This window comes from Macaca thibetana, chromosome 7, assembly GCF_024542745.1.
Source record: "Macaca thibetana thibetana isolate TM-01 chromosome 7, ASM2454274v1, whole genome shotgun sequence".
Taxonomy (NCBI): domain Eukaryota; kingdom Metazoa; phylum Chordata; class Mammalia; order Primates; family Cercopithecidae; genus Macaca; species Macaca thibetana.
Window position 1 is genome coordinate 151,065,052 of NC_065584.1, and position 14,829 is coordinate 151,079,880.

At 39.6% G+C, this 14,829-nt stretch overlaps 2 protein-coding genes across 9 annotated transcripts in view; one reads left to right on the plus strand and one right to left on the minus strand.

The window, feature by feature from the left end:
- The window catches only part of SNAPC5 (small nuclear RNA activating complex polypeptide 5), a 717,963-nt gene that overhangs the window by 40,928 nt on the left and 662,206 nt on the right, over positions 1 to 14,829 (minus strand). The gene's annotated exons all lie outside the window — the stretch shown is intronic.
- Positions 1 to 14,829, plus strand: part of ZWILCH (zwilch kinetochore protein) — a 46,433-nt gene that overhangs the window by 30,023 nt on the left and 1,581 nt on the right. For all 4 annotated transcript variants that reach the window (XM_050795946.1, XM_050795948.1, XM_050795949.1 and 1 more), the window contains 6 exons: positions 294 to 450; positions 963 to 991; positions 3,909 to 4,045; positions 5,501 to 5,596; positions 8,367 to 8,479; positions 14,025 to 14,139. In XM_050795946.1, coding sequence (XP_050651903.1) covers positions 294 to 450; positions 963 to 991; positions 3,909 to 4,045; positions 5,501 to 5,596; positions 8,367 to 8,479; positions 14,025 to 14,113 — 621 coding nt within the window. In that variant the 3' untranslated portion in view covers positions 14,114 to 14,139. The remainder of the gene's footprint in view (positions 1 to 293; positions 451 to 962; positions 992 to 3,908; positions 4,046 to 5,500; positions 5,597 to 8,366; positions 8,480 to 14,024; positions 14,140 to 14,829) is intronic.

A 14,829-nucleotide genomic window follows, 5' to 3' on the forward strand; every position in this document is an offset into this window, starting at 1 on the left:
TCGGGAGGCTAAAGCGGGAGAATTGCTTGAACCCAAGAGGTGGAGGTTGCTGTAAGCCAAGATCGTGCCACTGCACTCCAGCCTGGGCGACAGAGCAAGACTGTCTCTAAAAAAAAAAACAAAAAAAACTGATGTTCATAACTTGGGGGCTTTTGTTCAAACAGTTTATAGTCTTAGGAGACTAAGAATGCAAGCTTATAATTTTTAGCTTGTAGCTACTGTAATTTGCTTCTTTTTTGCTTGCTGGGTTTGTGTATGTATTCATGGTTTTATAAAATTTCCTTGATTTCTAGCTCCATAGTGGAAGTAACAGTTTACTAAGTAAGCTCATTCATCAGTCTTATCATGGAACCATGGACACAGTTTCTCTCAGTGGGACTACTCCAGTTCAAATGCTTTTGGAAATTGGTTTGGACAAACTAAAGAAAGATTATATCAGTTTTTTCATAGGTAAGTCTCTTTCCTGGCTCAAAAAATTAAAAAACACATCACAGTTATCACTCACAGATACTCTCAAATTTTCTCTCTCTGCTTGCCCCTCATCATCTGTAGTCCTTCCTGACTTCATACCTGGTTCACTATGAGACGAGCATTTCCCATCTCTGGGCCTTAGTTTCCCCCCAATAAAGATATCAAATTCATTATATCCATAGTTCTTGATAATTTATTTGTTTTTAGTTCAAACATTTGAGGTTCTATGAAGTTAGTATTGTAAATAAAACGTTCCTTTTATGAGAGGCTGTTTTAATACTCCACACTTGGTTGTTTTTATGAGGAAGAAGCTGTGATCATTTTTAGAGTAAGTATTAGTATATATTTATGGTATAATATAACAGAAAACTTGGCCTTTTGTGAGGAACTACTTAGCTTGACAATCTCTTTCATGTAGGATATATAGATTCCTTAACATGTAATAGAAAATACCTGAAGTGTTTTTGCATGTATGTGTTTTTTCTTAATAGGTCAGGAACTTGCATCTTTGAATCATTTGGTGAGTTTTTTAATTCTAAAATTGGTTTTTCTTTTATTCATTCACTCTGTGTGCAGTTATTAACTGCCAACAATATATCAGCCACTCTCCTAGATCCTGGGAAAGAGATAAATAAGAAAAGTCAGTGCCCTTAATTATTACTGCGTAGTAAGATAGACAAAAAAGTAGCCCATTCAATGTCATTTCTCACTCTCTATAAATTTGTGATACTTATATATAGTTATATCCTACTCAAGCCAATGTACTACCACACATCTCATCTATCTAGAATGGTGAGGGAATGCCTTTCTTTGATAGGTTCTGTAAAGCAATGTTTGTTTTATATTCTTCTTATCCATTTATATTACACTTGAAAGTTTATTTTCCAAAAAATATATAATCTTTAATATATACTTCTGGGCTTCAGGGTCATCATTATGAACTTTGTTGTATTTTCCTCGCCCATTTAGAAACTTTAGAAGGTTGACTACTGTCTGTACTGATCTTTGACGTTCATTGGAAGATCCTTTTGAAAATGAATTTATGGTATCAATTTGTTTATCATTTCTCTCTTATGAAAATACAAGATAGAAAAACTAGCTATATCTGTTGTGCAAAATAGACTCAACTGGATCCTTCTGAGGTTTAATTTTTACTATTCAAATTTTAAACATTTTATTAAGGGTATATATTTTTAGTGGAAACATGTTCTAACAAAAACTACACACACACACATACAGACACACTTGTTCCTCCATGTCTGTGGGTTCTGCATCCATGGATTCAACCAACTGCAGATTGAAAACGTTTAAAAAAAGAAAATAGGCTGGGCACAGTGGCTCCTGCCTTTAATCCCAACACTTTGGGAGGATCACTTGAGCCCAGGAGTGTGAGATCAGCTTGGGCAACATGGGGAGATTCCATCTCTACAAAAATAAAAAACTTAGCCAGGCATGGTTGTCTGTGCCTGTGGTCCCAGCTACTTTGGGAGGCTGAGGTGGGAAGCTCACTTGAGCAGGGGAAGTTGAAGCTGCAGAGAACTGTGATCATGGGCTACTTTTTTGTCTATCTGCACTCCAGCACTCCAGCCTTGGTGACAGAGCAAGACCCTGTCTCAAGAAAAGGGATGATTATGTCTGTACTGAGTATGTGTGGACTTCTTGTCATTATTCTCTTTTTTTTTGTCATTCTCTAAACAGTAAGTGTAACAACTATTTATGTGGCATCTACGTTGTATTAGGCATTACAAGTAATCTAGAAGTGAAGTAACCTAGAAGTGATTTAAAGTATACAGGAGGGTGTGCATAGGTTATACACAAATATTATACTATTTTATATAAGGGACTTGAGTATCCATGGATTTTGGTATACAAGGGGGATCCTGGTACCAATCCTCCATGGATACCAACGGACAACTGTATCTGTATATACAGTCATGCTTCACTTAATGATGGGGATACATTCTGAGAAATGTGCCATTATTTTTTTAAATGTGTCATTAAGTGATTTCCTTACTGTTCAAATTTCAGGGAGTGGTATAAACAAACTTAGATGGTATAACCTACTGCACACCTAGGCTATAAACCTGTACAGCATATTTTTGTACTGAATACTGTAGGTAATTGTAACATAATGGTATTTGTGTATCTAAACATAGAAGCTGTACAGTAAAAATAACGTATAAAAGATAAAAACGTGGATACCTGTACAGGGCACTTACCATGAATGGAGCTTGCAGGACTGGAAGTTGCTCTGGGTGAGTCAGTGAGTGAGTGGTGAGTGAATGTGAAGGTGTAGAACATTACTGTACTCTACTGTAGACTATAAACACTGTACACTTAGGCTACACCAAATTTATTTAAAAATTTGTTTCTTCAATAAAAACCATAACTTACTATAACTTTTTTACATTATAAACTTTTAAATTTTTCTAAACTTTTGATTTTTTTGTAATAACACTTAGAAACACATTGTACAGGTATACAAAAATATTTTTTCTTTGTATTCTTATTCTGTGAGCTTTTTTCTATTGTTAACTTTTTTTATGTTTTAAATTTATTTGTTAAAAACTAAGACACAGACACACATATTAGCCTAGGCCTACACAGGGTCAGGATCATTAGTATCACTGTCTTGCGCCTCCACATCTTGTCCCACTGGAAGCTCTCCGGGAGCAAGAACACACATGGAACTGTTACCACCTATGAGAACAGTGCCTTCTGGAATACCTCCTGAAACATCTGCCTGAGGCTCTTTTTGAGGAATAGTTTTGTTCATACCAATATCACAGCAAACAAGGGAATAATGCATTGCACTCCATTACAGCTACAAAGTCACTACTAGGCGAGAGGGATTTTTCATTTCTATTGTGATCTTATAAGACCACTGTAGGCTGGGCGCAGTGGCTCATGCCTGTAATCCCAGCACTTTGGGAGGCCGAAGTGGGCAGATCACTTGAGGTCAGGAGTTCGAGACCAGCCTGGCCAACATGGTGAATTCCCGTCTCTAGTAAAAATACAAAAATTAACTGGGTATAGTGGTGCACGCCTGTGATCCCAGCTACTCAGGAGGCTAAGGTGGGAGAATCACTTGAATCCGGGAGGTGGAGGTTGCAGTGAGCCAAGATCACACCATGGCACTCCAACCTAGGTGGCAGAGTGAGACCCTGTCTCAAAAAACAAAATAAAATAAAAAAGTCCACTACAATATGTGTGATCCATTGTTGACTCAAACACAGTTATATTGTGCATGACTGTAATTTATTTTGAATAATAGTATTGAAAGGTGGGAAATTCTATCTAGCTGCTTTTGGTCTTTTTTTTTTTTAAATCCCTATTATCAAGCATCCAAATTTAGGTGTAGCAGGCATATGTATATTCTTTACAAAGGTTATACTAGTGCTTTAAATCTCTATTTTGCTTATATTTTTTCATTCCAGGAATACTTCATTGCTCCATCAGTAGATATACAAGAACAGGTTTATCGTGTCCAAAAACTCCACCATATTCTAGAAATATTAGTCAGTTGCATGCCTTTCATTAAATCTCAACATGAACTCCTCTTTTCATTAACACAGTAAGTATATCTGTATTCTTTACTTATATATAAATGTATTTCTTTTGAAATAGTTGCAGCCTAAGTATGTGCAGTTTTTATTACCAATTAGGATAGAACCTCTTCATCCTGTCTTTACAGTAGCATGAGTCTAAGTCAGTGCCATAGGCAGGAAAGGCTTTGGATTCAAAAGGAATCAGATTTGACATTGGCTGCATCACTTCCTAACTTCCTTAGGAAGTTTCCATCACTGAATCCGGTTTCCTCATCTGTAAAAAGGATCTAATAACCTCATGTATTTGTTGGAAGGATGAAATTATGTAATGTGTATAACGTACCTGATACTTAATAGGTGCTTAATAAACACTAGTTCCTTCTCTTCTTTATACCCCTGTCAATTTGGGTCAAAATAGCCTTGCCAGCCATCTAAATGATAATAATGGAATCAAATAGATTACTAGACCTCTGTCAGCAGCCCTGCTGCAATTGTAGAGACTGCTGTAATTTAAGATTCCAATTAGTTTGACTAGAGGTTATTTGGAATAATTCTCAGACACAGACTGCTGGTATCTTATGTGTATTTGAGGCCTCAAATTAGGAAACGAACTGTCCAGTGGAAGGACTGGGTTTCTTTTCCCTCTGGAAGGAAATGTACCATTACATTTTCCAAAATTAGAATTTGCCAGCTGGGCGCGGTAGCTCATGCCTGTAATCCCAGCACTTTGGGAGGCCTAGATGGGTGGATCACGAGGTCAGGAGCTCGAGACCAGCCTGGCCAACATGGTGAAACCCCATCTCTACTAAAAATACAAAAAATTATCTGAGCATGGTGGCATGCGCCTGTAATCCCAGCTATTCGGGAGGCTGGGGCAGGAGAATTGCTTGAACCCGGGAGGCGGAGGTTGCAGTGAGCCAAGATCGCGCCACTGCACTCCAGCCTGGGCGGCAGGGTGAGACTCCACCTCAAAAAAAAAAGAAAAAATTAGAATTTGCCTCAGTTGTAGAGGGGCAAGTTTGAAATTGTTATTGTTTATAGAATCTCAAAGGTTTTTTTTTTTTTTTTTGCCCATTATAGATCATTGGAATGAATGAGTTAACTGTAATTCCTTGGACTCTGAAAACCATGGAAGCTGTACTTTTGTTTCTCTTCTGCCTCTTTTTTGTATTATTTTTCTCTTTCTGTAACCTCTCTCCCCATGAAGCCTTTCTTTGGCCTCAAATATATTTTATATTTATGAGAAATATGTCTATTAATTTTTAAAAAGTGAATGAGATTTGTTTTCAAAGAAAAAACATAAACTAAGTTTGGTTTGGGGGGTTGTTGTGTTTGTTTACTTTTGTGGCTCTAAAAGTATTCCCTGATGTTTTAGTTAGTAGTACTCAATAAAATGTTTCCCTTACGAGCTTTCGACTACTAGAAAACCATTATCTCAAATGGCTCTTTTTTCCAAAGGAGGTTCAATTTTGTTTTTTCAGGATCTGCATAAAATATTACAAACAAAATCCTCTTGATGAGCAACACATTTTTCAGCTGCCAGTCAGACCAACTGCTGTAAAGAACTTATATCAAAGGTAAGCAGTTTTGGCTAGGTGTGGTGGCTCATGCTGGTAATCCTAGCACTGTGGGAGGCTGAGGTGGGAGGATAACTTGAGCTCAGGAGTTCAAGACCAACCTGGGCAACATAATGAGACCCTGTCTCTATTAACAAATAATAATAGCTGGGCGTGGTGGCTCTCGCCTATAATCCCAGCATTGCCTCGGAGGCTGAGGCAGGTGGATCCCCTGAGGTCAGGAGTTCGAGACCAGCCTGGCCAACATGGTGAAATCCCATCTCTCCTAAAAATACAAAAATTAGCCAGGTGTGGTGGCATGCATCTGTAATCCCAGCTACTTGGGAGGCTGAGGCAGGAGAATCACTTAAACCTAGGGTGCAGAGGTTGCAGTGAGCCGAGATCATGCCGTTGCATTCCAGCCTGGGCAACAAAAGCGAAACTCCGTCTCGATAATAATAATACCAGCCATGATCCCAGGCAAGATTTCAGTGTTCACATTCAGTAGGGACCTCATGACCCAGAGCTTTGTCACCTCTGAAACCTTAATCATCTGTGACCATAGTCTGACAGAGTTCTCCCTCTTCCTTCTCTCAGACCTCTCTCTAGACCGTTGGGCCTCTAGTCTTTCATTTTTCTCTGTATTTGTTATTCCTTCAGAGAAGAGTGGAAAGTATGGCCCGAAAGGAAATGACAGATGAGGAGAAAAATGGCCAGGATAGTGATAATAGGGTCCAGGGTATAACTGTGGGAGTGAGAGAAGGGTTTGGGATTAGAGAAAGTATGGTGAGGCTGAGATGATAGATTGTTCATCCACATGGACACTGAGGTTACCTCCAGTGAGGGTCTCCCTGACTGTTCTCTCAGCATATGATATACTTGAAATTTCTCTCATACTACAGCCACTCTATTTAGTTCGTTCTTAGTCAAACTCCCATCATTCCCCCTGAAATTGCTCTGGCAAAGGTCACCAATGGCCTTCTAATTGTCAAAGCCAGTGGATGCATTTCAGTAAAAGATTATTTTCTATCTAGCACCTTGTGTAATTCGTTAGCCCACCAATTCTTCCTACTTCAGTAAGCACTTTTTTTGTTTGTTTGTTTGTTTGAGGGAGAGTTTTGCTCTTGTTGCCCAGGCTAGAGTGCAGTGGCGCAATCTCAGCTCACTGCAACCACTGCCTTCTGGTTTCAAGTGATTCTCCTGCCTCAGCCTCTGAAGTAGCTGGGATTACAGGCACCCGCCACCACGCCTGGCTAATTTTTGTATTTTTAGTAGAGACGGGGTTTCACCATGTTGGCCGGACTGGTCTCTTAACTCCTGACGTCGTAATCCGCCCACCATGGCCTCATAAAGTGCTGGGATTACAGGTGTGAGCCACCACACCCGGCCTACTTCAGTAAGCACTTATAAGGCTGTTTGGCATTTAGCACTATTGCTTTCTTGAACCTGTCTCCTTAGTTTCTGTGACATAGCATCTGTCTTCACTTGAGTTCTACCTCTCTGGCCCACCTGAAAGGCTGAGAAGAGTTCTCTTTTCAAGTTCTTCTTCCTCTGCCGCTTTTCACCAGAACTCTACCCTCTGCCTTCTTTTCTTATTACTTCCTATCTTCCCTTGGTGATTGCATTTATTCTCAAGGCTTCAACTCATCTAGGCTAACGATAATTCATAACTCACACCCCCAGCTTCTCTGAGCTTCAGACCCATCTTTCTAAAAGCTTATTAGCTGAGAATCCCCAGCTTATTGAAGTAGCAGTTCAAACTGTCAAGCCAAACACCTCATCTCTTTCTCAGTGCTTTTTCCTCCTCCCATACTTCGTCTCTCAAATGACCATCATTAATCTCTACCTAATGCCCAAAACATAAAGCTAGTGCTTATCCTCCACTCATTCCGCATTCCTTTAAATGGTTACCGACAGCCTGGGCAACATGGTGAAACCCTATCTCTACAAAAAAGTATAAAAATTAGCCAGGCATGGTGGCATGCACTTGTAGTCCCAGCTACTAGGGAGGCTGAGGTGGGAGGATTGCCTGAGGCCTGGAGGTCAAGGCTGTAGTGAACTGTGATCACGCCACTGCACTGCAGCCTGGGTGACAGAGCAAGATTCTGTCTCAAAAAAAAAAAAAGATTACTGAGTCTAGACCTTGGTAACTCTAGAATTTGTCCCCTTCTCTACATCTTCACATCATCATAACTTTGTTTCACATCCGAATCATTTCATACCTGGACTGTGGTAAAACCCTTTTTCCTAACTGTGCTCTCTGCCTCTGTTATCTTTTCTATGTCATTGCCAAAATGATTTTCCTAAAAATTCAGATCCCACCAGGACTTCCTCCTGTTTAAATGGCTCCTATCACAGGGATGCTCTGTTACTGCATTTCTTCAGACATTCTTCTCTTTTAACCCTCGGTGCCTACTCATGCTTCATTCCTTCATCCTGGACCTTATCTGCCTGACTAACTCCTTGTTATTTCATACTCAGCTCACACATTACAGCCTCTGAGGATTCTTTCCAACTCTGCAATCCCCAATCTGAGTTATATTCCTGTCTTCTGTTTTCCCCTAACATACCTAGTATTTCTCTCTTGTAGCATTTTTTTTTCCAAATTGTTACTTTTATTCTTGTTTTTCTCCCTCTCTTGACTATACACCTCAAGGGCGAGAATTGTGACCAGTTTACCTCTTTGTCCTCAGTGCTTATCACTTGAGGACTTCACTAAATGGCTTTAGAGGGAAGGAAGTAAATGACTGTTTTTGACAATTTTTCTTTTGTTGTTTTATTCTTTCCTTAGTGAGAAGCCACAGAAATGGAGAGTGGAAATATATAGTGGTCAAAAGAAGATTAAGACAGTTTGGCAACTGAGTGACAGCTCACCCGTAGACCATCTGAATTTTCACAAACCTGGTAAAGATGGTTTATAATCTGTTCAGATAAATAATTCCAATAGAAAATAAACTAAGTCTGGCTGGGCACAGTGGCTCACACCTGTAATCCCAGCACTTTGGGAGGCTGGGGCGGGCAGATTGTCTGAGCTCAGGAATTTGAGACCAGCCTGGCCAACATGGTGAAACCCCATCTCTACTATAAAAATGCAAAAAATTAGCCAGGCATGGTTGCATGTGCCTATAGTCCCAACTACTCAGGTGACTAAGGTACAAGAATTCCTTGAACCCAGGAGGTGGAGGTTGCAGTGAGCTGAGATCGTGCCATTGTACTCCAGCCTGGGCGACAGAGTGAGACTCTGCCTCCAAAAAAAGAAAAAGAAAATAAACTAAATCTTACTGGAATGGATTGTTATTATAGCTCTTGTGTGCCCAGTTTTTTTTTTCTTTTTTTTTTGAGATGAAGTCTTGCCCTGTTGCCCAGGCTGGAGTGCAATAGTGTGATCTTGGCTCACTGCAACCTCTGCCTCCTGGGTTCAAGTGATTTTCCTGCCTCAGCCTCCCAAGTAGCTGGGATTACAGGTATCCGCTATCACACCCAGCTAATATTTTATGTCTTTAGTAGAGATGGGTTTTAACATGTTGGCCAGGCTGGTCTCAAACTCCTGACCTCATGATCCGCCTGCCTTGGCCTCCCAAATTGCTGGGATTACCGGTGTGAGCCGCCACTCCCGGCCTGGGTCCAGTTTTAAGTAATTTTCCTGAACTCTAAGTGTAAAACATATTCTTTAAAAAAGAAAACTGCTTGGCCCGGTGGTTCAAGCCTGTAATCCCAGCACTTTGGGAGGCTGAGGCAGGTGGATCACTTTGAGCTCAGGAATTAGAGACCAGCCTGGGAAACATGGAGAAACCCCACCTCTACAGAAAGAAAATACAAAAATTAACCCGGTGTTGGTGACTTGTTCCTGTAGTTACAGCTACTCAGGAGGCTGAGGCTGGAGAATCACATGAACCCAGGAAGTGGAGGTTGCAGTGAGCCGATCGCACCACTGCAGTCTAGCCGGGGTCAACAGAGTGAAACCCTGTCTCAGAAACACACCACACAGCCACACGCACACGCACACAGAACTATCATGATTTTTATAAAACTGTAATACCCAGAAACATTTAGTGTATTATAATCACAAAAGAATGCTTTTTCTCCTTATCTTGTATAGAGGAACTTTTACTAAAAGAGATCAAGCAATGTGGACATAGGAGTAAAAATAGGTTGTAAGATGGAAATGCTGACTCATACTTGACACTTTTGGGCACTGGTTGAAACGATGATGGTATTTCTGCCATAGTATCTTCTCCATGGTGGAAATAAGGGTTGAGATTGCTAGTATTCTGTCACAGATGGTCCATATTAGGCAAAGAATGTCTTTTAGCCCTTTGTGTAATTAGCTAGCCTACCAAGTCTTCCTGCTTCAGGAAGTACCTTTCAAACTCCTATCTTTATGCACGTGAGTTATAAGGTGCTGTTGTCTCTTATTCATATAGGTCTTAAATGCCTTCATTTAAATATGTAAGGATTATTTGAAAACAAATCTGACAGTTTTCAGACAGAATCTGTTAATTAGATTACAAAGGCCTACACTGCTGGGAATACAAATAGTTTTATTTTACTGATTGATAATTTGCAAAAAATTTTTCCAGAAAATGTTTGTGCTCCTGCCCTCCCAAGTATATTTTGATTTAGGTATAATGGAAATTTCTGTCAGTTAGAGGCTCTGTTCATCTAGTTGAACTGTAAAAGTCATAACCAAACTGAATTTTTCGAGAGCTGTCAGTTAAAATTGTGCTGTTTTTTTTAAGTGTGATATAAACCCTGTAAGTGATAAAAGACTGAGAATCAGCTGTAAAAATAGAAAAATTTCTGCATGGCAAAACATATCAGAGGCAAAACAAATTATAAACTAGGAAAAGAAATTTGTAGCCCAGGCTGGGCACTGTGGCTCACGCCTGTAATCCCAGCACTTTGGGAGGCCAAGGTGGGCAGATCACAAGGTCAGGAATTTGAGACTAGTCTGGCCAGCATGGTGAAACCCTGTCTCTACTAAAAAAATACAAAAAAGGCCAGGCGCAGGTGCTCACGCCTGTAATCCCAGCACTTTGGGAGGCCAAGGCAAGCGGATCATGATGTTAGGAGATCGAGACCATCCTGGCTAACATGGTGAAACCCCGTCTCTACTAAAAATACACAGAATTAGCCCAGCATGGTGGCACATGCCTGTTGTCCCAGCAATTCGGGAGACTGAGGCAGGAGAATCACTTGAACCTGGGAGGCGGAGGTTGCTGCGAGCCAAGATCACACCACTGCACTCCAGCCTGGGTGACAGCGAGACTTTGTCTCAAAAAAAAAAGAAATTGGCAACCCATGTTCAGAAAAGGGGATATGTTTCAGTAAGAAAAATATTAATAACTCAGTAGAAAGATGGATAAGGTAAACTGTGTACCAAAAGGAAATTCAAATGTCATTTTAAAAATAAGATGTGCTTGCTTGTACTCCCAGCTACTTGGGAGGCTGAGGTGGGAAAGAGCCCAAGAGTTCAAGGCTAGCCTGGGCAACATAGTGAGATTCCATCTGTAAAAAATATAAAAGAATGGCTGGGCGTGGTGGCTCACGCCTGTAATCCCAGTACTTTGGGAGGCCAAGGAGGGCAGATCACGAGGTCAGGAGTTCGAGACCGGTCTGACCAACATGGTGAAACCCCGTCTCTACTAAAGATACAAAACATCCGCTGGGCATGATGGCACTGCCTCTAATCCCAGCTACTTGGGAGGCTGAGGCAGGAGAATCGCTTGAACCCAGGAGATGGAGGTTGTAGTGAGCTGAGATCATGCCATTGCACAGCTTGGGCAACGGGGTAAGACTCCATCTCAAAAAAAAAAAAAAAAAGGTAAAACAATAACACGTGCTCAACCTCACCTATAATAAGACAAATGCAAATGTATATTATATAGATACCTTTTCCATATTAGCAAAGATCAAAAAGTTTGGTGTCAGTGCTGGCATGGGTATGGGAAAATAGGCAATCATTCTCACACATTTCTGGTTGGAATGTAAAGTTGTACGGCTTCTGTGGAAGGTAGTACCCATCAAAATTGTAAAAGAATAGCTGGGCATGGTGGCGTGTGCCTGTAATCCCAGCTACTCAGGATGCTGAGGCAGGAGAATTGCTAGAACCTGGGAGCGGGAGGTTGCAATGAGCCAAGATCCTGCCATTGCACTTTAGCCTGGGTGGCGGAGCAAGACTCCATCTCAAAAAATAAATGCATACATACATACATACATACATTCTTTGGCCTAGCAGTTTCATCAGTAGGAATTTTTTACACACATATAATCAGACATGTGCAAACAGACCTATGAACGAGATTGTTAATTTGTGGTATTGCTTACGGTAGCAAAAACATGGAGACGGGGACTTAGAAAAAGATCTAGAAGGATACAACCCAACTTTAGCCATGAGATGTGGAATGGTGATTGCAGAGATGATTACCAGTTTGGGCTGAACATCAGAATCATCTGTGGAGCTTTTAAGGTTCTATTGCCTAAGCTAGGTGCAGTGGCTCACAATTTTGTAATCCTAACACTTTGGGAGGCTAAGGTGGGAGGATCACTTTGAGCCTAAGAGTTCAAGACCAGCCTGGTTAACACAGTGGGACCCGATCTGTACAAAAAATAAAAAAATTAGCTGTGTGTGATGGCATGTGCCTGTGGTCCTAGCTACTTGGGAGGCTGAGATGGGAGGATTAGTTGAGCCCAGGAGGTTGAGGCTGCAGTGAGCTGAGGTTGTGCCACTGCACTCCAGCCTGGGTAACAGAGCGAGGCCCTGTTACACAAAAAAAGTTCTGTTGCTCATACCAAGTATATCAGAATCTCTGGAAGTACAGCTGGGACAGGAGTAATTTGTAACATTCTTCAGGTGATTCCATTGTGCAACTGTGGCTGAGAATCACCAACCAGAAAGAAACATTCTATCTACATCTATTGTTTTTTAAAGAAGAAACAGGTATTCTTTAAAGAATTTAAAGAAGAAACATGTCTTTTAAAGAAGAAAACATGTGGTCAGGAGTTCATGACCAGCCTGGCCAACATGGTGAAACCCTGTCTCTACTAAAAATAGAAAAAATTGGCCAGGCGTGGTGGCGGGTGCCTGTAATCCCAGCTACTCAGGAGGCTGAGACAGGAGAATTGCCTGAACTTGGGAGGCAGAGGTTGCAGTGAGATGAGATCGCACCATTACACTCCAGCCTGGGCAGCAACAGCAAAATTCTGTCTCCAAAAAAATTAAGTAAATTTTATTTTGTAGAGATTAGAGTTCTGTTTTGAGGAAATTCATATAAGAGGAAACACCTTTTCCTACTAAGCTGAATAAGCAAGTATACTGAACATATCATTTAAAGTCTTTTTGACGTGGATTGCATCAAAAAAGAGTGAAAGTTATTTTGAATGTTGGAGTTAAAGCAATTTTCTAGTGCATTGGTCCAGTGACTCCTTTTATAAAAATAAGGAATTCTTATAAAATCATATATTTGTGTGCTTAGAAACACACTCAAACTCCATTTTGGCTTGAACTTTATAACCTCTTGTACCCATCATATATTCTTGATGTATCTGTCTAGAAATTATTCAGTGTCTTTTAGCCCCAAAGCAAGACCCACTCTTGAAGGGGGAATCTCATTTGTATAAGTCATGGGCTATTCAAACAAACAAAGTGTTAATTATAAGTATGGCTGAAAATATTTAACTTTCTTTCAAAGATAATATGCTTTTAAGGGGTTAGATATCTTATTTCTTTGGACTGAGCACTTAAGTCAAATACTAGCTTTTCAAGATATTTAATGGCATGATGCTCTTGAGTAAAATAGTTGATATCAAAGGCAGGGAGACTTAAGAGAGGAAAGTGTACTTTTAGCCACCATGGAAAGAGAGGGTAATGATTTGGAGTTAATGGGGGAGAAAAAGTGTCCAGTGGAGTGCTGCTCACCCAGTGGGTGCTCAGTAAATGATTGTTGATAATGATGAAAATATGGAAACCAAAATGTTGACCCACAAGGAAGTGGACATTATCCCATCTAAATGCTGATTGGACCATTTATTTTTGAAATAAAATAGTCTTTGGAAGAAAAATGGATATGTGTCTAGCCCTAAGACTACAAATCTTAAATAGAAATTATTTTCTGAAATTTATGTTAGAATTGGAAAAAAGACAGTTGTGTAACCCTAGTTAATATGGCACAAAAAGTAAAGCAGTAAGTTTCCACATTAAAAATATATATAATTAAAAAATAATCTGCTTCATTTTAAGTTTATTTAATCATGTTTTAAATGTATCAAGAGTTTCATATTTAAAGCAAGTGTCCTTACTGAATTTTTTCCAACGAATTCTCTTAAAGTAGAAGACACATTGCCATTTAGACCACCTCTTAGTTATTGCATTGGTGTAAAATTCAGCATTATACATGGTAGAAAAGCAGGGTGTTAAGCAATTCTGATCTCACTCTCTTTCTGATTACAGATTTTTCAGAATTAACACTAAACGGTAGCCTGGAAGAAAGGATATCCTTTACTAACATGGTTACCTGCAGCCAGGTGCATTTCAAGTGAAGTGTGCTGATGAAATCCTCTATAAGGTATTTATGTTCACCTTTTAGTCCCTTTGTCAAATACTTTGTAATATGTACCTTACGTTTGGTTCTTTCTACAATATCAATGTTGATTTACTACATTAGGAATAGAGATTATTAGTAATCACATAAAAGGCTTACCAGTTGTTACTGAGCAGTGTAACTCTTTAATTTTCTTTCTACCTTTTGTAGTCAACTTTTAACAGGTCAATTTAATCCTAAAAGCAGAGAAATTAAAAAAAAAAAAAAATTCTTGAGTGGTAATGTCTTTGCATTTAAAATCTGTATATGTAGTAGAAAGTGAGTTTGATTTTGGAAACATTGATGGAAGAGAAAAACCCTGAACAGGCATATCGATTTGCCGTTGAAAGTGAAGTTTTGTTATAAACAATTTTATTCCAGCCCAACTATAGCACAAGCCCTAGATGTAAATAGTCTCCTTAAAATGTTTTGATTTGAGATCGTATTAACCAAAAGAATTAATGGAAATGACATTTTCTACTGTCTTACTCTTTTCTGGTGTCAGAAACAGTATTTGGTAAAATCAGATGAGTAAAATGCATGAGATTGTTCTTAAGCCATGTTTTATCCCCAAATAGATGGAAATTAATTAATTTTAGCATTTTAACATAGTTAAGAGTAAAATGAATCTTTATTATAAAAAATAAGATACTGAGTTACCTAGAAGATAAATAA